The following is a 24,363-nucleotide window of genomic DNA, read 5'->3' as shown; positions in this document are numbered from 1 at the left end:
CTGACCATAGAGAGGGGCCGCCATGACGGGGGCGGGGTGGAAGCGCGCGCTGGGGCGGCAGCCGCCTGGGCGGCAATGGCGGCTGCGCTGCGGGGGTCGGGGCACCGAGGGGTGGGCTTAAGGAGGGAGGGTTGGGAGCCTTGGAGGGATACAGGGGAGGTTAGAAACAATGGCGGGCGGAGGAAAAGGGAATACCTCAGGCATTCTCTTTATTCGGGGGGGGAGTGGGAGTGTGTTAGGAACGTCAGCCTGGCTAAAAGGTAGCAAGCACGTCTGACTTGTCCCTGCCCTCCTTGCAGGGAAGTCCTTTACATGGTGTAGGTGTTTATACAATAGACTTATATTGGCTATAAGGAAGACATTTTTTCTCGTGGCAGTGTTGAGGCACTGGAACAGGGCGCACAGAGGAGCTGAGGATGCTCCGTCCCTGGAAGCGTCCAGGGCCAGGCCGGACGGGGCTTTGAGCGCTTCCATCTAGTGGAAGATGTCCCTGCTCATGACAGGGGGTTAGAACTAGGTGCTCTTTAAGGCCCCTTCCAACCCAAACCGTTCTGTAATTCTATAATTATTGCTGTCTATGTCAAGAAGCCAAAGCACGAACGACGATCACTAAGGAATTCAATTCCCCCTCTTAAAATGCAGCTCCTTCCTTGCGTTTATTGCTCCTTTTAGATGCATTTTTATTAACAAGCTTCTGCGAATCCACACTAAGGCATGTGAGGTAAAAGGCTCTCTGATGTATCTACAAGTTAACGCAAGGAAGCATTTTCCTGAGTGCTCGACGCCCAGGATGCAATTTAGAAGACAGCCCACAAGAGGTCCCACAGATATTGCTAGCCGGGGAGCTCCAGCAACAATGGAAATTGCACCCTCTGCACCAATGAGCCGTCAGAGAAAGCACTTGGAAGAAATGGGCCTTTAGTATGGGAAGAAACCAATTATTATAGGCACGTTAAGCTTCCCTCTGAAGTTGGATAGTGACAGTAATTACTGTCTCGCCTCCTAAGAGCTACACCTGTCAGTAACCAAGCATCTAGCACTGCACTTTCTCATCTGCAAGCCTCTATCGGTACCCTGTGAAATGTGTTTATGATTTCTTCCACTACAGACACTTCAAACTCAAGATCAAACCTTGCAGAGAAGTCTGGCTTCGCAAATTTGGTGTTCAGATCACAGCAGCCTGAACTGAGTGCATCATTCTGTGATGGTGGGTGTTATTCCTAGATTACAAATCTGTGGATTTTAAATCAAGAGGCACTGACTGTTATGCTAATTTGACTGTCGTGGTGCAGCAGAATGTTGTGTTTTGCTCAGTAACGTATCCTGAAGGCTGTGCCTACCGTTCAGTTGTGATATCCATCTGGCAGAAGGTACCAAGTCTTGATTAAACACCTCAAGAGCTGAAGGGATCTCTCTTGCTCTTGGGTCAGAGCATTCCGTTGTGTGTTAAAAAACTAGCACAGTCCCTGCTCTGAACAGGCTGGAAAATTATTCAAATAGTAAAGGAATAGTTTTGTGTCTTTGGCCAAAATTGTTCCCCAGGGAGCTTCCCTTCCCCCAGATTGTGTGTATCAATGTAAAGATGTGTTTTATGGTCAAGGGCTTGGTTTCCTTAGAAGACTTGGGCACTAAAGAAGGATATTGGTGAAGTGGAGGTGCCAGAGCCCAGACTCCTAAAAATACTCAATTTTCTTGAAGAAGCACCTGACTTTTGAACGTCTGCAACTTCTGGGTTTAAAAATCTCTAATATACAGAGTTTTTCCCAATCTTGACCTTGTTTGGATTTCGGTTAGGAGTAAGAAGTTTAGCACCATCTTGTCCCCAGGGCCTAACAATAATAGCTGGTCTATTCCCCAGCTCAGGTGCTCAGAGAGCCTTCATCCTGTAATTATTCTCAGAGCATGTCCGCACTCAGCAATATCACCATCAGCTTCTCAGTCCCTCTGGGTCACTTCACAGAGCTCTTTCCCAAGCAGAGCTCACCATGCATGGGAGAATTATTGCCCCAATAGGCAGGCTTTGACATGTAGGGACATTTTCCATATGTTTTTGACTAGCCAAGCACAAGGGAAGGGATTACAGATCCACCAAAGTGCAGGGATGTAGAAAGGGACACCACTCAAATTCAGTGATAAAGGTGGCAAGTGTGAATTCATGTGTTCCTGGATTATGCATTGTAATGTCATCAGATAGTGTAAACAAGCAGACAATAACATAACCCCAGATCTTCCCCCTTCCCATGGCTGCTCTTTGCTGAGCAATTTGGCTGTGGCAACCCTTAGGAAGGTATTGTGTGCTGCATGGAAAACGTGAAAAGCAGAAGTCACCACTTCCCTTGATCATTTCCTCCAGTGATTAATTATCCTCACAGTTTAAAACTGTGCCTTATTTTTAATTCCAGTTATCTTTGTTTCCAGCCATGAAAACAGAATTACTTTCTGGTAATTTTAAAAGCCTGTGTTCTCACTAGGTATTTATGCTCTATAATCTAGTCTTGCTGCTGCCTTTGGATAAAGTAAGCAGCTGACTGTTCCAGTCTTGGGATTGTTTTCTTCCTCACACCAACTAGTTGAGGGCTTTTTCTTGCGCTCTTATCTGTCAGCAACAAAAGTACAAAATTGTTTCAGCATCAGCTCCATCAATATGAACTAGAGAGGTACAACCACTTTCCTCCCACAGCTTTCTATATGGTTGTTTATCTGAGGATCACACTGGCCTTTTTACCCACACCACTGCACTGGGGGCTTGAATCCAGGTACATGTCCATGGTGACTCTTGAATCCTTCTCAGGGTTGTAATTTTCTGGATTAGAAAATTCCATGCGGCCTTTGAGTTGAAACAAATAAACATATTTGGTTGTGTTACAGACATTGGTCTTAAAAATAAATCCTTTGCTGGTGTCACTGGCATCTCCTCTTCGTGTCCAAAATCCTTTATGGCACCTGTACACATTCTCAGTGCAATTTTGTATTTGCTTGTGGATCACACCAGGAAACCAACATTCTTTGGTTATCCCAGTTCTTTAGGATGTAAGTCTCACCAAAGTACTGATCCTTCTCTGAGATCATGGCAAGACTGCAAAAGATGTGTCCTGAATGAGAACAAAAACATTTCTAAAAACCCTGTGCCTTTTTTGAGCCTTGTTTATGTTTTTCTCATCTACTTCTTGGCCTGTAGTGTTATGAAGATTGCTTATGTTTCTAATGGACTTTAAAAGCTCCCTTTTAGCCTTGCCAGTGTAGGGATTTTTTTCCTGTTTCCTATGTAATTTTTCTGTTATTGGAATCTTTCAATGTATATTCTTTGGGTTTTGGTTCCCCTTTCTTCCATCTCTAGCATTACTCTTACTTACTGATTTTCACTGATTTTTTTTCTGAATCCAGAAAGGAATTTTCTCATAGCAATTGTAATTCCTGAGTTTTCATATCTCCCACTGTATGCTGTCTTCTTCCCACCCTTAAAGTACAGCAGGACGAGTTGCTATCTCCTCTTTCAAAGCAGTTCTCTGAAGGTGAGCATTTTCCCCAGCAGGGCAGAGGTTCAGTGCCAGAATGGAAATCTCCCAGCTTGAATTTTCCCCTTGTCTCCCCTTTCTTGCAAGAACCTGTCTTTGGCCATCTGAAGTACAGCTTGCACGGCTGATCAGCAGTAAATTGTAAATCCTGTGTTTGCTTTGGAGCGGCCACAGCGCCATTTCCTCCCTCAGGACACTGAGTGCTTTGAAGGATTGTGCCTTCTGCTGGGAAACAGATATAGAAGGGCACAGGGGATTGTCAAGAGTGGAAACTTGGTGCAGGAATGCTCAGCATCCAAACCAGCCTTAAAAGAAGTTTGTGGGAAGTTGCTGTTTCCTTGATTGGAAGAATAGAAGCTGGGCAAGGCTGTGACTCAGCCAGTGAGTCAGCAGGGGCTGCTTTCTGATGAGGCCATCTTGTGTTCTTTTGCTTTCCGTCACACCTTCCCTGCTGCCTGCCATGGGACAGTAAATGCCATTTACTGCTGCTTCTCTTTGCTCACAGAGTCATTCCAGCCTATAACCTCTGCCCTGACACCTCCCATTGCACCGTCTCTCCAACTGTCTGCTTCTGTGCTCCATTCCATTCCCTGGGCTGCTGGGATTTGTGTGCCTTCATACTCCAGTCATGGGTGTATTTAGCAGCTGCAAACCCTTGCTTTGCAGCAACAGAGACAGATTGTGACCTATTCACCAATAGAAAATCCCAGGAATGAGTAGGAATTCCCTGGAAGAAAAGACTCAGGATGAGTAGCTGATCTGGATCCTCCTTGAGGCAGCGATGACCTTCATCCGGCACTGCAGACTGTGGTTCCTCAGCCAGCCATTAAACGAGCTAGACCAGTGCTGCAGGTCCAACACACTGGTTTTGAATACATCTTCTGTTAATTGTGTCCTTCTCTGTTTGCTTCCACTCATGCTCAGCTCTCAGCTGAGATCCCAGTGCTTTTCCGACATGAGATGTGATGTCAGCCAAAAGGCACTCAGGGAGCTGGGGAAGGGAGGGTGCTGCAGGAAGGAGTGGCGCCCCAAGACACACACAGCTAATGCTTCCTGGACTCAGTCTTGGAAGCTCTCTTGTTTCGACTGAAGGGATTTTTTTTGAGCTTGGACAAAACAAATAATTTTAGCCATGCACTATTTACATCCAGGCAAGCAGCCAGGACATACCTCTGTCTATGGTTGCATCCACTGTTAAGCAAAACTGTCCTACTGTTTTATTTATTAACCAAACATTTCTAATAGCCAAGCTAATTTTATCCTTTCCTTAATGCTGGCTGACGATGACTCAGTCTGGCTGGGAGGAGTCTCAGTAGCATGGTGCCCAGATTTTGAAAACCCATGTTATATGGAGAGAAGGGCTGGCTGTCCATGTACCACAGTGGCTCTGGCTTTAGAGCAGTTCACTTTACCTCCTTCTTTATGTAGATGTGGAATAAAGAAACCAGTGAAGTATTCCACCAGTGAGTCTGTTAGGCAGGGTGGAGATGATCTTGTCTCTGCAAGAGTCAGCTGCAGCTATAATTTTAACAATAACATCAGGAGGTGGTACACATATTTCTCTGTAAGTTCTTTAATGTTTTAATGCTTTATCATTATTTTCTGTCTGAATCAGTCCTCAGTTCACATGCATCTCTCCCTTAGCTTCAGGATTATTCTCATACAGCTCCAGGTAAGTGAGGTGTCTAGTCTAGGCAAATCTTTAGGGCCCTTCATCTGTTCAGTGGAGAGTGACAGGTTCCTCTGGGAGGTGATTCCTCGCTTGAGCAATCCCAGAAAATCCTGCTCCATATTTCGTTAGTAATTTACAAAGGCAAGCAGAAGATGTGGAGTTTAAAAGGTAAAACAGTGTAAGTAGTTATGTTCCAAAGATGAGGTCCTTCAGATTTAAGAGATCCTTCTGGATTTAAAATTTCAGTTACTGAAACCTTCAAGATGCAGGGAAGTACTTTTTGTAAATATGGCTCTAAGGAACAGAGAACCCAGACTGGAAGCACAGAATATCCTAATTTATTTCCAGTCTCTAAACCAGGAATACAAGGAAGAGTTCATAAGAAAAGTAAAACAGCTGTATGTCATCCTGACCAATTTAAAACACAATTCAGGTTCCTTTCCAGCAACATCTCAGTAGTAAAGTCCTCAAACCTATTGATAAGAGGGTCACCCATAGGATCAGTTTCTGCTACCTACAAAGATTCCACATGAATATAACATGTGTTTCTGCCTAAGAGGATTTTAGCTGGTATCAGCCAGAAGTGAGTTCTCTTAACCACTGTATAACCTTTTGTTATCCTTAGTTATCCTTTATTTACTGAACTAGCACACTGTGCAAAGGGTTTGCCCAGTAATGAGGACACTCGGGCTTTGGAAGAGTTTTAACCAGCCACATTGTTTCTTTCAGACATGGGCAGAAGTGAGTTAATTCTGATTCAGATGGAAACAAAGAACAAGAGCTTGAAAAACAATGAAATCCCCACACGTGGGATCAACCAGGTTGTTTTTCTTTTAGTTCTTGATTGCAAATTCACAATATTTTAGATGCTGAGGCCTTAAGGGAGCCTTTTGCTTTTGTGGAACTATGTCAGTGCAGAGGGCTTGCACTCAGCAAACTTATTTTCTTCCTACCACTGCCACTAGATAGGGGACCTTGACAAAGTCACCCCCTCTGCCCAAATCTTGTGCATTTCCCACTAATGGACCAAAGGCTTTTGCTCTGCAACTTGTAGATGTAATGTCCCATTTAAGAGGAGTCTCTGAAATTTGATTTCCTATATTACAAAGCCCATAGGGCTTTGACATTTACTTTTGCCATCAGAACCATCACCTCTGTTTGAGCAAGACTTGTAAACTGGGTCCTGTTGTGGGACTCAGACTAAGGATAAAGCAGGCTTCTCCTACAAGATCAGTGACCCTGACTGAAGCCACTTACGGATGACACCAGTCTGGCAAAATTTGGTCCCTTCCTGGGTTTTAATCTCTGTTCTGTGATTTGTGCAGAAGGACAGGGGAGATTCAGTTGAAGTTTAAGTGGTTAATGCTGGTTAGAAGTATAAAAACACAATTAGAAAAATTGATTGATTCAGGATTTCTGGTGGCTGGTTCCTTCAGCTGAACATGGACTGGCATGACATGACATGGAGCTCCACCGTGGGTGTGGAGGAGGCCTTTTGAACAGGGCATTGCATGCTTTCCTGAAGACTTGGGGCACACCAAGAAGGTGTGTGTGCTGCAAACGCCTCTGCAGATGTGCCTCATCTTGGAAAGACACTGCCCATTTCTGTATCATTGCTATTGAGGATTAGTAATTGCATCCAAGCTTTGCATTTCCCTCCCTTTTCCTGTTCTCCTTGTCCAGCTGCCTGTCATGAGAATGGTGAAAGCAGCCACATCTCACGTTTGTCCCTGCAAAAACACGCACATTGAGCAGCTTGACCTCATTGCTCCTATCCAGTACTGTCTTACTTTGACCCTAATAACCTGGCTTTGCTATCCTTGGAGGTAAAAATTTAAGCAGGAACAGAGGGAGGAGTCCTGGTCCTGCACAAAGTGCTGCATCCCACTGGTGGGGAGTCCCACCCACTAGAGCACAGCAGTTCATGAGCAGCTGTGGAGGGAACACTGATAGAGCTGGTGCCTGTGGGGGTAGGGCTTGCATAGGAATGTTTGGCGTGTGATGAATGTGCCTTACTATTTACATCTCTCCCCCCCTTCAAGTTTTCACTGTGCTGGAGCCTGCCTACTCCACCAACTCCAGCTCCTGCAGCCTTTAACAGCTATGAGCTCTGTAGTCCATGCTTGGTAGACTTAAAAACACTTCCCATCAGGTGTAAGGATGCTCAATTAGGAACACATGGAATGTTTATGCAGGCCTTATGCTGGAGGGAGGTTACAAGGCTGTGGTGCTCTCAAAGGAGGTCTGGTTCCTTTGGCTGCTGTACTGAGAAGACTGAGAGCACCATGTCTTGGCACAGGAACAGGGGCTGCTGCTCAGAGGGACTGTAAGCAGAGTGGTCCAGGCTGGACAGCATGACTCTTGTGCTTTCACTACAGAATTAAAGGGCAGAAGGTGATTCTCCTTCTGACCATTTGTGCAAAGTTCAGCGGCAAGCAGCCCAGGGCAGCAGAACAGTGACTCCTGTCACTGGCTCTTACAGGCATGAGACAGTTGAGGCCAAACCTCTTCTGCCTCCTGATGAGATAAGATCTAAACCTCAACTTCCTAGATGCTGAACTGAGCTTGAGAGAGAGACAAAGTTATCTTTCCTCAGGGGCTTTGGGTTTTGCACTTGTAATTTAACCTGCAATCCCAACAGCCACCTGTTTGTTTAGAGGTCTAATTTGAGGCCAGTACTTCCTTCCACCCTGCTGTCAGTGTGACTATAAGCACTGCTGCTTTATTATTTTAGAGGAAATACCCTGTCCTGACTGTCACGCACCGATGCTATTCTGTGAAGTCTAAGGGCAGAATGTGAGCCCTATACTCATGGTAGTGACAGGATCCTGGGACTGATGATTGTGTTTTTCACATCTGAATTTTTCCCTAGGCAGTACTGGCCAAGAAGCAACACATGTGGAAAATATGATATTACATTTATGCCTAGAGCAGTTGCAATACGTATTTCAGTAGCAAGCCAAGGCTTGAAATGAGAATGGAGAAAGAGCTGCTCACTCTTCTCTTGCACAGCCAACACACTTTATTTTTCATGGGCTAAGTCTCTGTGGTGGCAGGAATACATTAGATCCTGCCTGAGTTTTGTCTGACCACCTGTGTACATCCTGGGTTCACTTTAAAGCTGGTGCAGAGACAGAGGCACATCTGGAAGATGCCATTTCGTCCTCACCTGGCCATGTAGGATGATGCAAGTCAGAACCTTTTGGTGCCGCCTCTCTACTTTGTTGGGATGACAGGGCTCCATAGGGGCATCTCCATTGCCAATCTGAGTGGCACAGAGGGCTCTGGAGCTGGGGAGCAGCTGGAACCTCATATCCATCTATTAGGTCTGGCCAAACCTTTAATGCAGAACATCTCACTCCTACTACTTATTGGTTCTAAAACACAGTGGTGTTCCTGGAGACAGGCAGTCCTGGGTGTGGCTACTATCTTGCTTCTTGATTAGAGGTTCTGGATCCCGCCAGCAGGTTTAGCTTTCTCAAGGTTTATGGCTTTCTCCTTCCCTCTTCTGAAGATGATGCAAGCACAACAAGCATGTACCTCTAATTTTCTTCTCACTCACCAGTCTTTTGTCAATGCAGACTGTCAGGAGCTGTCTCACACCTTGTTTTGGGCAGCTTGTAGCATGGCAAGTTCTCAGCATTGACTGAATCACTCCACACTTTTGAAAATATAAAATAAAACAAATACAAAAAATTCAAAATTAATACCCAGAAGAAAAGCATGTAAGTGGATAACTTCCCTGTCCAAAACAGATTTAAGGTGTGTAAGACCCGTTGTGGCTCTGACTAATTGACAGTCTGTAAAACAAGGGCACGGTTGAAACATCAATTTTTTTATTTTTTTTTTTTAGTTGTTATCATGTTAAAAAACACCTCCTAATTTAAAGAATGGAAGTACTGGAGCTTTCAGCACATTTCTAAATAGGTAATTTTGACAGATAATCATTTACACTATTGTGGTAGTTTGGAAGCCTTAAAAACATTGCCTTATACTGCTATTCTATATCCATCCTGCTTTTGCTGTCTAGCATGGGACTGTCATAGTGCTTCTTTTAAACAGTCTGAAGATTAACTGGGATCTCTTGGGTATGAAGACTGTGATAAAAGGCCAAAGGAAGCAGCATTTGGATTTTATTAATTTTATTCAGTATTTATGCAAAGCATTTATACTTCATGGTTTACAAGGTGCCTGTCAGATTTCCACTGTGCAGTTTTTGTACAAAATGAGAATATGTCTCTGTCCTAATGGTGTTACCATCCATAGAGCAGCTTGGGTGCTTGACTCTTCCCAGTTGCCACCCTGTTCCTCTGATTGTACACCATGGACAATGTCCACTATAATTCTTTGTTTAAAACTTCATGCTTTTTTTCTCTTCTGATTTCAGCTGTGATGCCACTTCAAGGCATCCACTGTCTGCTGTGGGTAGACACTGAGTCTGGACAGGAGAAAATGCAAGTGAAGAAGCAGAGGAGCCAGATCAGCATCCCTGGCAGTCTGAGGCAGTTCATGGTCTCTGACAGGCCACCCTTGCTAGGTGAGCATCATGGTACAGCTGAGCAACAAAGCAGCACTGCCAGTGGAGGGCCATTCCTCACCAGCACCGTGGGGAAGGTGTGAAGACAAAAGGCAGCAGAGATTGGCATCAAAACCTCACTTTAGGTGGGAATCAAAATCCCAAAAATGTGTTTTCAAGCTCTTCCCTAAAGAGTTTGTTGTCCTTCTGCCCACCCCCTCCCCTTGCCCTTGAATCTCCTAGTTACAATAGGAAAATTGTTTCACTCTTGCTTTTCCCTGTAGCTCAGCACTGGGCTCCCTTCCCAGAGCAAGTTTTTCAACTGATTTTAAAAAGAGACTGTTTCCCCATGAGACAGTGAGGAGGCAGATGTGCTCTCTGACATGCCATGGCATGTCTGCTGGCAGTGTTGTGCTCCAAGTCCAAGCTTGGTATGCCTACTGAAACAAATGGTATCTTTCTCATGAGACTGCTTGTCCTTGGTGACACTATCTTCTTCCTTTTCTTAGGAGAAAGAAACAGTCACATACAACACTAGAGTCTCACAGAGGCCATGAGAGGAAGCTGGAGATTGAGCCTGGAAAAATATTTGGAGTCAAGAATATTTTGAAAGATTAGGGTAGAGGGGTCAAGCATGTGAGGGGATAGATTTTCTATTTGTAGCAAATCCAGTGTCAGTCGTGTGAACAGAGACAGGGCTGGAGAAGCAGTGTGGGAAAGCAGACAGACAAGTCTGGCAGCTTCTTAATGGCTAGAGAGTTTGGATGCTGACATGCTTTTCAGGTTGTTTTGCAGGGAGGTATTCCTCCTTTTGAGACATTGTTTTTGATGCTTGCGGAGAACAGAAGGACCGATCATCTATGTCAGGTCAGTGAAGATGGAAGTAAACCTTTCATTCTCCTTTCCCCCTATTCCTCTTTGTATTTTCAACTCATTTTCTTATCACAAGAGACTTTCCTCAGATTTCTCTCATCATATCACTCGACCTGTCACAACCTGCCTCCTGAGTTTCCTCACACCTATTTCCATTTGTTTTCTTTCTTCAGCTTTTCTTAGCACCCCAGATTTTCAGGAATGCAGGTCCTCCTCAACTCTAATTTTTGCCTAATATCTTCCTTTTCCTGCTGCTCAATACCATATTCTGGGTCCTTGCCTCTTTTCTTGCCCTTCCTTCTCTCCAACCTCTCTTAATTTTCCTCAACATGCTTTACCTCTGTCATGGCTTGCAAACTCTTGTGTCTATGCAGTTTGTTGTCTACAGCCTCTCCTGTCTCCCACGCACCTCTGCCTGCCATTGAGTGATCAGCTTCCTTGTGGGGGGAAGTGGAGGAGCAGGCACTTCTCTGTGGTGACCATTGACAGAACCCAAGGGAATGGCCTGAAGGTGAGTCAGGGGAGGTTTAGGATGGGTGTCAGGTGGCTGGGCACTGCAACAGGCTCCCCAGAGCAGTGGTCACAGCAACGGCCTGACAGAGTTTGAGTTTGGACAACACTCTTGGGCACATGGTGTGATTCTTCGGGATGTCCTGTGCAGGGCCAGGAGCTGACTCAATGATCCTTGTGTGTCCCTTCCAACTTGGGATATTCTGTGATTCTATGATCACTTTTCTCTTGTGTCCCTTTGGCCACATCACTCTGCATCCTCCCTAGGTTCCCTCTGCTCCATCACATGAAACATCAGGTTCTTGCCCGCACTATTGACACTGCTCAGCTTATTGCACTGTCACCCCTTGATGGGTTTGGAGAAGGCAGCCCCAGGTCCCGTGAGGCCACACAGCTGGCACAGTTCATGCTGACACCACCAGCTCACACTGCCCATTGCCAACCCAATGTGTATTTTGTCAGAGCCCTTCTGCTCACATCAACAGCCTTAGGGCTGTTTTGAATCTGATCTTAATACTCCTTTTGGCATTAGCCCTTGTAGGCATCACTCCCTATCACTGCCTATGGCCATCACTCCCTGTGATGCCTGTAAAAGCATCTGATAGCAGATAGCTACTGCAGCACCGAGTCATCAAAACCTCTGGCCAACTCTATCTCACTGTGTTTAAGTCCTCTGTCTGTGGTCACTTGGCTGAGGACGTAACCTTCCCTGGGTAGAGCAGCCCTTTTGTTTTCATATTTTCAGCATGGTGAGTGCCACAGCATGATGACGACACTAGTCCCTTTAGTAATAGTGATGTTAGCAAGAGAAAAAAATACACAGCTCTGTGTTCAAGGGCCACAACAGCTATACTAAATTAGATAGAAACTGCAAAGGTACCTTGCTTGGACAGAAAATCAAACTGGGAGCAGAGAAGTTGACTCTGTGCTGACTTTCAACTGATACTCCTCATGGGAAGTGAGAATCTGAAGCTCCTGCTTTTCAGAATGAGTCAGGTTTTTCTGTTTGCTGGTACATGCAGAGCTAAATTGGCAGACAGACCCCAGCCTCACACCCTGAAAGAACTCCTCAGAGTTTCCCAAAAGCCCATAAAAGCCCTCGAGGTTCAGAAGACAACTTGGGGCTGTATATCTGATGAGACAGAGGTGCCGCTTTGAGGCAGGAAGTTGATTCACAGGTCCAGGACAGAGGCGGGATGTTTCCTGGTGGAAATCATTGATCTATTTAGCGTGCTAGTGCCTGCTGTCATGCACATCTCGAGACACCTCATGCTGCCTTTTCATTGTATTAGGACCATGCCCATCCTGAGGTAATTCATGTCAGCCATGAAATGGAGGGTTTAAATTCATTGTCCGACCTAGCTTTGCCTGAGTAGCAGGGCTTACCGTGCTTATGAAAATATTTTCTTCTGCTGCCCAGGTAATCACAAGTCTGGGATCAGAAAAGCACCTAATAGCAAAGGTTCAGCTTCAGTTCTTGATTTTCCAGGAGCCTTTTTACATCCAGGAAAATGAAATTTTATGTCTGTGTTTTCCTTTCCATCACCTTTCCTGAACATGACTAACTCTTTCTGGCAGGACTGGATGACCAGTCGTCTGCCTGGACCAACCCCAAGTCCACTTACTGCATTTCCTGTTGTTCCCCAGCCTGTCCAGCCTGCCTCTGTCTCCCCTAGCTGATATCACCACTCCAAGAGGTGTTGACGTATTTCCTTGTCTTGATACTTCCAGAAGTCATCCCTGAGTAGAAGAATGATAGTCATACAGTGCAGTCTATTTTTAGCCTTTCAGAGACTCCTTCTCTGACTTTGGGCAGGCACTTTAACCACTCACTGTCCCACTTCATAATTTTCAATATGGACATAATCCTACCATGTCTGCAAAGTACTTGTGGGATGGTAGCACTTGGGAGGTTTCTTGCTTGGAAGTTGTATTATAAAAGGGACTTGTGCCCTATTGGCATCTAGGATTTTTTAAAATTGTTGGCAACACAGATGATTACATCTCACTTCTTGGGTGGGAAAATGCTGCCTTTCCTTGACTCCAAGGTACTGCTCTGCAATCTCCTTTCCATCTCCACTATTTTGAAAACACTAATTTTCCCAGTCACTAAAGGAATACTGTTTTTACCCAGCAGTAGCCAAGGTATCATAGGCAGCTGTTTATTGGGTTAATGGTTTTTCTGCTGAGCATAAACTCAAAGGAGCAGATTCATTTCCTTTTCTTTTGCCAGTTCCACATGTTTGGCCAAAATGTCCTGTGGTGGGTGCTGATTAGGGGTATGTGATCCGAGGGTGTTCATCCTTCTGCCTGTTGCTAATCTCTTCTGAGAAAGGGTCTCCCAAGATGAGGTGATCCTGGAGGGTTTTGAATTCCCCATACAGTGCCAGGAGAGATGAGAGGTGAATGCCGTTCCCAAGCATCTAAGCAGCATGTGGCTGGCAGCAGTAGTGATGACAGACACCCCAAAAAGGGACAAAGGGGGCTCCCAGCAGCTCCAGTGTTGCCACCTCTCTTCTTTCTCTCCTTCTCCTTCGGCCAGGCTCACAGCTGGAGAGGACAGCTAATACCTTCTTTGGGGTGGTGAATCTGACTTTGCAGCATCCCCTTTGACAGCCTCAGGAACATTTCTGGCTGTGTCAGCCAAAATTCCTGCCGGGGACTGCTGCAATGCAGCACACCACACCCCCGCCGGCGCTGAGCCCCAGCCTGGACAGCCGCTGCTGCTCGGCTCCAGCCCTGCCGCTGCCATAGGCGTCCCTCCTCCTCTTCCCAGCGAGGCCGGATGATTTCAGGTTGCTTGGCATCATCTCCTGCGGGCAGTTGGCGTCCGCAGCGTGTGTCAGAGCAGCCTGGCGCACGTTCGCTTTCCCCCGAACAACGTGCTGCCTGCAGATCGCGCTGCCTCCCCGAAGGGATCGGCTGTGGTTTCGTATTTCATTTCCCTCGCACGCTACACCCGAATTCCAGACGCTTTCTGGCTTCGCTGCTGCATGGACTCTGAGCGTAGGTCCTTTGCCGTACCCAGCGGAGGCAGACGGGGCTTCCCTCGGCTGCAGGGAGTGGACCATGAAGACGTCAATTGTATTCTTGCTTTGCATCTCGGTTTTCCCAGGCTTTTGCCAGGGCAGAGTTGTTAGAGAGGATGAAACTGGTTTTGCCGAGTGTAACGTGTTCTTCCCTGGACAAGTCCCACCCGAAGGATTTACGGAGCCGTTCCATGTGAAAATCTGTCAGCAGTACAACAAAGAGCCACGCTTTGCAACCCTCTACAGTACTAAGGACAAAATCCCTCTTTATTCAGCTTTTAAGTTTACAAAGCCAGCTCAAAGTGAGGAGGAGAACTGGCTTGTTGAACCGCAGGTAAGGCAGCTTTTCCTTCGCTGTAAAGCAACTGTTCCTGGAGAACATTTCTTCTGGGGCGAAGCTGGGGCTAGGATTTTGGCAAAGGAGGCAGGAACTCTGCTTGTTGAACTTCTTTTGGTATGAATTTAGCATGAGCAGAACCTATTTTTGTGCTTGGAACTGAGCAAACAAATAGTTTCTTGTCCCAAGGAGCTTATAATGAAAACTGAGAGGCTGCTGCATGAACGTGCAGTGCCAGGGGAGAGGAAAGCCCTTTCTGACACCAGTGATGTGTTTGTCCTGCCCAGCCAGCTCTTGTGGGCAGGGAGCACTGCTGGTGGGTTAAACATCGCAGTGTCAAGTTCAAGTTTGTTCTTGCCAGTATGATCACAGTGTTGATAGGGGTTCTTTAGCTTCACTGGGCAGAGATAAAGCATCCATTTGTGGTTCACCAAGTTGATGCTGCAGCTTTTCAGTGTGTCCCAGTGCTGTAGACTGAGGTAGGAAAATGAGTTGCTGTGTCCTGGGGCGTGCAGACTTCAGTCAGGTCAGAAGTATGCAGTATAAAATGAATTTTGCCAGAGCCTCGGTGGTTTTTGTCTCCCCTGACACTTGGCATGTTTAAGCAAGGCCTTCAGGCTGTTCAATTTAAAGGAAATCCTTAAAAAATGGTGGTGCCCTAAGACAACTTTAGCTCTCCTTTTTTCCACCCCAATGCTTTAGGTTTTTCAGCAGTGATAATAAGGAATATTGTAGCAACATTAGGCTACCCCATTTGAGCTCAGGGAAGATGTTCGATGTACAAGGGTGCTTTTTTAGGGCAGGAATGGCTGCAGTTTCAGAGCAGTGTGTTAGGAGTGTGGCCCTCAGCTACTGGATTTTACCACAATCAAAGCTCACCCCTCTGCTAGGAGAATGCTGTGCTTATTTTCTCGTGTGTGGTGATGAGATACTAAGGCCACAAGGCCACAGGCATTGAAGACAGGAGATATTTAGTAGTTATCATCAGCCTGGACCGTGTTCTGGCTCTCTGGGCTGTGTTTTGAGTTACAGGAGTTTCTAAGGGCCTTTTGATCTGAGCTCCTTGCACTTCATCGGCAAGCTGTGGGAGCTTGCCCTTTTAAAACAGAGGAAACTTTTTGCAGACCATCATTACTGAGTTATTGGAAGGGTGGCAAATATTTAAAGCGTAAAGGGGACCTAGGCGGGCAAGAATCTTTGATCAGTGCCATGGAAGCAGCAAGGTAAAGCAGCAGAGATGAGATCCTTTCCCATTTGCCTTGGCCAGTGACACCCTTCATCACCTCAAGCCCTCATATCTCCTCCTGCTTCTTGTGGTCCAGCTCTCCCAACCTCCACAGGTAGGCTCAGAAGCTGTTCCTGCCATGGAGCAGTGGGTAGCCTCCTTCCCCCTCACCCTTTAGCTGTAACTAAAGTAACTTCAATTCCCCTGGACCTCCCTTTAGCTGGCTTCTCTGCCCTTCCTGCTCCATCCCTTTTGACCCCTTGTCTTGGTTCCTGCCAGCGCTCCAGAGTCCCGAACCTTGTGTGTTCTGCCACCAAAACCTTTTGCAGCCTCAGAAATAATAGGGCAGGTGCTACCTTGAGCAGCCTCACAGGTTGACAACAGTTCTTATTTGACACTAATGGGCCTCCTTCCTCTGCTAGTGAAATGCACATGTCTCAGAGGCAGAAGTTAGCAACTCTGCAGTTCCCTGGAGGAACCTCTGACTGAGACAGAAAAGTACTAGGACCAAAAAAAAAAAAAAAAAAAAAAAAATCTGCAGAAGAATATATAAGGGAAAGAAATCAAGAATATGAAAAATTCCTGTAACTCAAGAAATAAGTGCACACAGCCCTCTCAGACACTGCCACTTGGAGGAGAGAGTGGGGAAGAGCTTCCACACCCATTATGTATGTTCTACCAAAGCTAGATCAGATGGCTGCTGAAGTGAACCCTTAGCAACACCTGCTCTGCAGCATAGCCCAGCGAGCTCGTATCACCAATTTTCTGGGTAATTTCCTTGCCAAGACAGGGATAGCTGGGTATGAGCTGGCTCAGCTGCACCGTGGCATGTGCTTGCACATGGAGACGCAGACACACAGCAAAGGGAAATAAATCACTATAAAAACACTCTCAGCGCTCCAGTGAGGGCCTCAAGGTTGTCATATGCTTTTTTTGGGGGATAATGATGTAAGTGGTGAGGGCAACATCTTGCTCCTTCCTCAGGATTGTCTGGCTGAGAAACAAGTGCCAAATGTAGCAGAGAGGCAGAAATTGGGTGAGAAGTGTGAGGAATGTCAGTGCCACCCGCTGCGGATTGGCAGCTGGAAACAATGAATTAATTCAGCAATTAGGGAAAAATTAGAGAGCAGGAAGGGTAGGCTGATGAGCAGGGTACTGATGGGACTCCCCCAGGCGAAGGTCTGAAAACCTGCTCTGCTACAGAATTCCTAGGGGTTGAGAGCAAGTCACTTAGGTGTCTTCTACCTCATTCCATTTTGGTTGTCTGAAAATCTCTGTTTGATTCTTTCTGTAGCTTAGACAGAGATGGAAAACTGCAGAGTTGCTTTTTCCAGCCTAATTTATGAGGGGCTGGATGAATTACCTTGTGTTTTCATTTGGCTAATGGCTACCACCGGGCAGATGACCAAGGTGGGATTCTTGCCCAGCTATAGTGCAGCTACCTCCGAGTTGCTCTTGCAGTCTCTCTCGGTAAAGTGTCAAGAGAACAGGCTCCTCTAGAGCCACTCAAGAATGTCCCACTACAGAAACTTCAGCATAAGATGCCGTGTGCCTCTTCCCTGAGGTATGAATCCCACACTAAGGCTGGATCAAACATTTCCACTGCAATCAAAGGTATAAGGGTGCCTGAGGAAGTAGCGGTGGGAGAGGGAAGCTGAAGTTTGGGGATCCTACATACCAGGGTGGGGAAGGTGGGGGAGGGGGGGGGGCAGTGTCCTGCCTTGTTAAATGACCAAACTCAATGGAAGTTGCCTGCCCTAATAACTGTATGTTGCCACACTTTTAATCCCCCTCTGCCTCTGTCCCATCTGTGAAACTACACCCTCCACTTAATGACACACATCAGTATTGTTATGTGTTAACATCCCTACAAGCTTTAGGCACATAAGTTGTTTTTAAATCTCCATTCTATGATAAGGAGTTTACCTGTCTGCTTGGATTTTGCCCTGAGCTGTTTGGACAGGTGGCTTCATGGCTGGCTCCATGGACACAGATATGTTTTGGGGTGACACTAGCCAGAAGCTTTTTGAAACAGGGATGAAAGATATCTTGCAATGCAGATTAGATGCAGTGCCGAGACGGCCTGCCTTTGGGACTGAGCTGGAGGAGGCATGAAAATCTCAGGTACACATTAGTTATTACAAACCATAATAGGAGATATTATAAGCATAATTAGGTGATGTCAGAGCCTTACGCATGAACAGCACATAGCTGCATTTTTATCATATTCTTTTTTAATTGCACCCAAATAATCTCAATGGTATGGGCAAAGGCCTGCCCTGGACAGGCAACCAGGGACGTATTTTCTTGATAGGCTCCTCAAGGTTTGCATGCAGCAGCTCATAGGGAGAGAGAAATTAAGTTTATTCTGCTTTGTGTAGCTTGTCAGTTTCTGCCAGGAGGCAGAGCTGATCAGTCTTAGCTCTACGTATTCTTGTAGTGTGGCAGTACTCACCATGGAAGTGAGATGGGTGAGTCTCTGAGAGGATGTAAAACTCCAAAGAGTTATAGCACTGAGGAGAGTTCCTGGGCACAGCCTCACAGCCATGTCCAACCCCCCTCACCACTTCCATGCAATTAAACACACTGGGTGCATCCCTTGTCCCATGACGCACCATCATCTCATTGGAAGGGGAGAATGGCAAGGGAAGGGAGGGCAGGAAGAGACAGCGATTTTTTTGTGGAATGCAAAATGTCTGGCTTCATCAGCCAGCTGCAGCCTATTTTTTGGGGTGACTGAGGAAGAGGAGCAGAATAAGTCTTTTTTAAGCAGTGCATTTAGAAGAAGCTGTGACTTGTGCATCAGCACATGGGCGTCACTATGGTCCTCCCAGTCCTGAAGCAATAAGCACCAGATGCTTAAAAAAAACCAGTATGAAAGCTCCTTAGCAGGAGGTGGGGTGATGCAGCCCTCTGCAATAGCCAAGCTTGGCACTGTGACCAAGCTTGGTGCAGAGGGAGCTCTGCGCCTTGACTGCAGGGGTTTAGCTGATGCAGGAGGCCAGCCAGAGCTTGGTTCCCAGGTGAGGGTGATGGACAGTTGCTGACACTGCCCCTTCCACCCTGACTCCCAGCACAGGCTGGTGAGGAACTGTGAGGAGGCAATGTGGCACTAAGAGGATGCAAACTCTGTGTAAGGTTGCAAGGACATAATTGGATATCTGTCCAAGTACACTGCAGGGTGGTCAAGAGACAAGGATGGATGACCAGTCAATGATTCAATGTAGACCATGAACACTCTGCTGTAGATGTGCACATTAGATAGTGCAGTAAACAATTTATAGGCCAGGGGCAAAGGCAGAATTGGGCCAGCACAGTGCTGGGAGTGAAGGGCCACACCCTCTGAAGCAGAGACTACAGAAGGCAGTGACTGCCAGAGATCATCTGCCACCCCTGAACTTCTGGCAATATGTTCACCCTCTAATCTGAGGAACAAAATGACAATTTGGAAGAGCCCTCTGGAGCGGCTGCAGGCAGTGTCAGAATAACTATGGATCAGACAGACCTGTGGTCACCTGACAAAGACCTGAACACACCCTGACATTTAGTGCTTCTCCTCCTACTGCTCTTTACCACCTCCGCCCGCCCCTTCCCTCATGAGCGGCTCCAGGACAAATTCCCGCTGCAGTAATTGCTACCTCTGGCTCCACTGCATGGGAACCGCAGACACAAGCAGGTAGCACTGATTCCATCGAGGACTTTTAGGGATGGCACCCTCACCCATGTTATGCCAGGAGCTGTGTGGTCATTAAGGATGAGGTTCAGACTGTTAATAACAGGAGGATACTGATGACCAGCCCTGCAATAGCCATAGGGGCTCACTGCTGTGTCTCCTGTTCAAGGTGGGGTAGTTCAGGTCACCTGACATGATGTCTGGCTTCATTCTTGCTTCTTACACAATAAGTAGTGTGAGGTAAATGCCTGCTCTAGACATCTTATCCACCATGGCTTGTTTGGTTTATTTTCTTTCCCCATGGCTTGAATTTGATAGTTCAGAGAGGCTTAAGGTGGCATGGTTAAGTTCTTAAATGGCCTGCAGTTACCACCACAGAAGGAGGTGAAAACACGACCCTAAATCTAGCCATCAATTGGTCTTAAAAATCTTTTCTAGGACAAATTAAAAGTTAGAGGCTTGATATATGATGTCTGGTGAGATTTTGAAGTCTGTGGTGTGCTGTGTACCAGACTGGAGAGTTGCAAATATCCTTTGGAGCCTAAACCAATGTGTTTGGCAGAGAAGTTAAGTAGAGAATTCATTCCTCTGAAGCACTTCAAGGAAAGTAAGGATATAATCCAAGGCACAGCATGTACTAGTAGTCCTAATGAGAAGTATATATCAAGGCCCATTTTACACATTGTTTTCTAGGAAGGTGAATTGCATGCAGTAACTCTTCTCTCTGCTCTTCCAGATAGATGATCCAGAAAACAACTTACATGAAATGGTGCATGAAGCTAATATTGGTGGCACTGTGGCCAACCTTGGTGCAAATCAAGCCCTGACCTCAGACTACAAGGGCTCTGGCTATGAGAGAGGCCTTCTCAATCCCAGTTTGCTTAATGAGGAGGATTTCCAGGTGGCCACTTACACACTCACGAACGCTGTCCCTCTGAGCCCAGCTCTGAGCAAAAGCTGGCACAGAGACATTGGGAAGGTAGTGGAGCAAGCTCTGACCCCTCACTGTTCCAAGATGGATCATCTATATCTCCTTGCAGGTGCAATTCCTTCCAGTGTCCAAGTTAATGGCAAGGTGTCAGTGCCAGAGAGCCTCTGGCTGGCAGCCTGCTGTGATGCTCCAGAGGGATGGTCCCTGGGACTAGTGAAAAAAATCAATGATGAAAACAGCTTGGCAGACCTCACGGTGAGAGAGCTGGAGAAGCAGCTTCTACCAGGAGTTCACTTGTTCAAGGGCAACTGTGGGGAAAACAAACAAAACCAGGAGAAAAGAGAAGCAGTATTGCAAGTTGTCAGTGAGATCCGTTCTGGAGGGCAAGTAGAAGCAAGTAACACCCAGGAGACCAAAGAGAGTGGCTGGGTGAGAAGAGTGGCTGGCATCATTGCTACCCCTTTCATCAAACTTCTGGAGCTCCTCATCTACATCTTTGTGGAGCTGGTGAAATTTGTGTTTTATTTTCTGTGGCTTGTTGTAAAGCAAGTTGTTGGTACAATTCTGGATGGAGTCTACAGCCTGTGGAATGGGGTGGTGTCCTACCTTAAAGCCATCAGTATGGTGCTCATCAGCATCCCCTATGATGTTGGGAGAGTCATCATCAACATATTTCTGGGCTTCCTCCAGATTGTTCAAGACGTGGTGTCCCTCACCTACAGGATCCTGAGCATCCCCGTGGGGTTCATCCTTCACCTTGCTGCTTTCCCTTACCACTCCATCTGTGCCATTCCCTCTGTCCTTAAAGACATGGCCACTGGGATCGGGGGCACCTTCTTGCTGGTCATCGATGCCACATCTGCGGTTCTGCATGGCTTTTATTACCTAGCTGGTCACATCGTCAAACGGTTTGTCCCTAAAGGCTCTTCTGATGACTGATAGGGACAGAAACCAAGGCTGCAGATACATGGAATGAAGGAGGAGTGGAGCAATGCTTTAAGATACGTGGCCAAATGCTGTCAATTTCATTCTGGTATTTATTGTAGTGACATTAATAAAAATGAACTGACTGGGGAATAACTAGGAGGCCCAAGGCAATGCCAGTCGGGGCCACCACCACTGTAACTTGAGTTCTGTCTGTTGTAAAATGTTCGGGTTTTATCGGTGCAGGCCACAAAGTTTCTGTGATTTGCAGGTGTCAAGATGCTTCTTCTGGAAAATGCACACTAAATGTGGTACGAGGTAATTTCTTTCTGGCTGTGATGACACTGAGACTTATGCAGTGGCAGTGAGTTCTGCAGAAGCCCATCCCTTCCAAGGAGCAGATGGTGGTGGTTAGGGGGAGGACAGGAGTTACAGAGGGTTACTGGGACTTGATGAAAGGAGAAGGAGGCAAGAGTGCAAGGACTTGGGGCTGGAAAACAGCAGGGAGCAGTGTGGAATGGGGGCAAGGTCCCGCTGTTGGCTGCATTGCTCATTTCTTTGGTGTCCCACTGGTAGAGGGGATGCAGCTGGGTGTATCTCATAGTCTTCGGGCCTTTCCAGACATCTGAAATTGCATGGATCTTGCTTCAAGGAAAGACACACTGACCATTTTTTTTGCATGATGGGAAAGCATTTTTCCTTAGCCATACCAAAGTCATCTTCCCCCAACTCTTCCTTGCTGTCTGGTGACCACTGAAGGTCTGAACCCTGAGTCTTCAAGATGTGGTAGTCTCTGAAGGTTCTAAGCCCATGAATGTCTTAGCCCTGAAGTCCTCCTGTCTGCTCACAATGCTCAGCAGATCTGGGAGCCACACTTTTGGATTCAAATCTGTTGCCACCTGCCTTGTCTCCCTTGAGAGCTGATTGGTGCTGAAGCATAGGGGGACCATGGACTGTCAGGTGGGAGGAGAGGCAGAAGGGATCCTGGGCTGCAGCGCTTGTTTTGCTGTTTGAAGACCCACCTGGTGAGCCTACACACAGACACCTTAATGTCAGGGGTTGGAACCACCTCCTCTTCTGTACTGCTCATCCTCTTTGCTCACTCTTCACCTCTTCTTCTCACTGCCAGCATGAGCCATGTCCCCCAGCATCTGTGACACTGGAGCTTGGGCACACATCAGGGCTTTGCAGGGGACCAGCAAGTGTTTGCAGCCAGATGAGGGGGACAGAGACATCTGCCACTGCTGGAGAAGAGCACAGGAGTGCTGCCCTTCCTTAGGGCTTGGCTCAGTAAGGGCCTTTGGATCTCTTGGTGCAGTTGGCTGCAGGAGGGAGGCTTCCTGTCTCAGCAGCATTTACTTTGGCTGGACTCCAAGAGGCATTTGGGAGTCCTTCATACATGGTTGCTTCCTTTCACACCCATCTGTGTCTCTCCCTCCAGTGCCAGATTGGTGTGGATCCCTGACCTACCATAGCATCCCATAATGAGTCCCAGGAGTGAGCAAGCTGGTGCTGCCATCTCAGTGCTGTGTTGGTGGTGGCCTGTCCTGGGTTGAAGAAAACTCAGCTACTAACATGGCAGTTTTGCCTCCCTCTATCATGTATCCTGCAGCAAGGCTGAGCTGGCATGGATGGATTTAGAGGGAAAAGGAGATTTGGCTGGTTCATGATGGGACAGGGTTGTTTCTTTAGCTCAGGGGCTGTGTTCAATGCAACCAGGTGTGTGTGCCAGCCCAGCACACCTTGGCCTGGTGGCATCCTGTTCAGCAGTGATGCAAATGGAAAGCTGGGGAAGCCAGTGATGGTGATGAAGTGGGGAAGCAGTGGCATGAGTGGAAAGAGAGGATGATTCCTTGTCTCACCCTTCATTGGCCACCACTGGTTTATGAAGAGAGGCTGTCTGCAAGCAGAACTGGCTTTGCTCAAAAGGAAGGGCAACTTTTGTGTGCCAGTATGGGTTGAAGTTGGGTAAGGTCTGTGGTGTTTTGCTATAGGAATGCTGAGTACAAAGGGAAAGGTCACTGCTTGTAACTGAACTTCGCATGTCTGCACTCAAACATGCCTGGTCTGCTGTTAAGCCAGTTGTGGAGCTGATTTCCCACTCCTTCATGAGACCCTGTCTCAATCCTGGTACTCCTCTAGGGCTGTGTGGCAGCTGTCAAGGCAGGAAAGAAGCCAGCTCAAGCCCTAGGGGATGCTAGGATGGGGTGAGAGGGGCCCCAGGATCCCCAGCAGCCTCTGAAGGCACATGTGATGGCAGCAGCGCTCAAGTGCAGCCCGAGCACTGGGAGAAGGGGTAGCTGCTCCCACAGCTGTCTTGCACCTTCTGTGTGGCCTTACTTATGACCCATCTTCGCTGTGTGGCACTGCATAGCAGCCAGCCACGCACTTTCCTGGGGCTCTGTACCCAGAGCAGCTTCCCTGCACCTGAACTCAGCAGCTCCTGCATCCCACGTCCACCAACATCTCCTGTGCAGCTGTAGTGATGTGGGAGCTCACATGCTGATAGGCAGCAAAGCTGAGGCACCTCAGGAGGTCTGCATTGTCAATTTGCCACCACTGTTGCTACTCCTCCTAGCTTGGGCCAGCATGTCTCTGCTGCAGCCATGACTTCTCACAGCAAGTGTACAGTCCTTGAAATCTAAGGCGCAGCAGCTCTATTGGATTTGGGCAGATGTGCAACAGTATTATTAAAATTGTCTTAACATGCTCAGATTTTAAATGCTAAGAACAGTAACTGGCATGGGGCATTTCTCTTCTATGCTGCATGTCTGAGCAGGCAGTGGGAAGTCTCGAACATTAAGCAATTATCACAGAACAACAACATCCCGCAAAAAACCCACTGTTTGAGATTCTTCATATCTAGGCATGATTTATGGCTCCTGAGCTTTACTCTCTCCTTGGAAACGTATGGCTTCAACAGAATAAAATGACTTTTCCTAAGAGAGGCTGGTATCACTTTCTGTCACAGTTGCAAATGAGATAATACAACCTAGGGTGTCCTGACTAATCAAGAAAACACCAGCAGCACAGTTTTTCCTTGTAACAGCTTGACATCTGATATTAATGGCTCTTTTGTGCTTTTTAAACACCTTTCCTTTCTCAAAGCACTCTAAGATTCAATTAATTAAACTGCAGAATAAATCGGTAAAAGCTGA

At 46.9% G+C, this 24,363-nt stretch overlaps 1 protein-coding gene across 12 annotated transcripts; it reads left to right on the top strand.

Moving 5' to 3' along the window:
• Positions 1-2: 2 nt before the first annotated feature.
• On the top strand, positions 3-24,363 carry ENDOD1 (endonuclease domain containing 1). Of its 12 annotated transcripts, none has more exons than XM_086882070.1 (8): positions 14-947; positions 1,109-1,207; positions 9,041-9,114; positions 9,575-9,849; positions 10,487-10,570; positions 10,951-11,087; positions 13,629-14,449; positions 20,087-24,363. In XM_086882070.1, exons 7-8 carry the CDS (start codon positions 14,156-14,158, stop codon positions 21,218-21,220), a joined length of 1,428 nt encoding a protein of 475 aa, XP_086738196.1. In that variant the 5' UTR covers positions 14-947; positions 1,109-1,207; positions 9,041-9,114; positions 9,575-9,849; positions 10,487-10,570; positions 10,951-11,087; positions 13,629-14,155; the 3' UTR covers positions 21,221-24,363. The 12 variants fall into 12 exon arrangements, with proteins under 12 accessions (XP_086738188.1, XP_086738196.1, XP_086738189.1 ...); XM_086882072.1 differs by having other exon boundaries at positions 47-111; positions 9,575-9,724; XM_086882073.1 differs by having other exon boundaries at positions 60-95; positions 9,575-9,724.

The sequence above is a fragment of the Cyanistes caeruleus genome, chromosome 3, assembly GCF_971803275.1.
Source record: "Cyanistes caeruleus chromosome 3, bCyaCae1.hap1.1, whole genome shotgun sequence".
NCBI lineage: Eukaryota > Metazoa > Chordata > Aves > Passeriformes > Paridae > Cyanistes > Cyanistes caeruleus.
The sequence above is the reverse complement of the archived record's forward strand: the minus strand, read 5'-3'. Positions and strand labels throughout refer to the sequence as shown.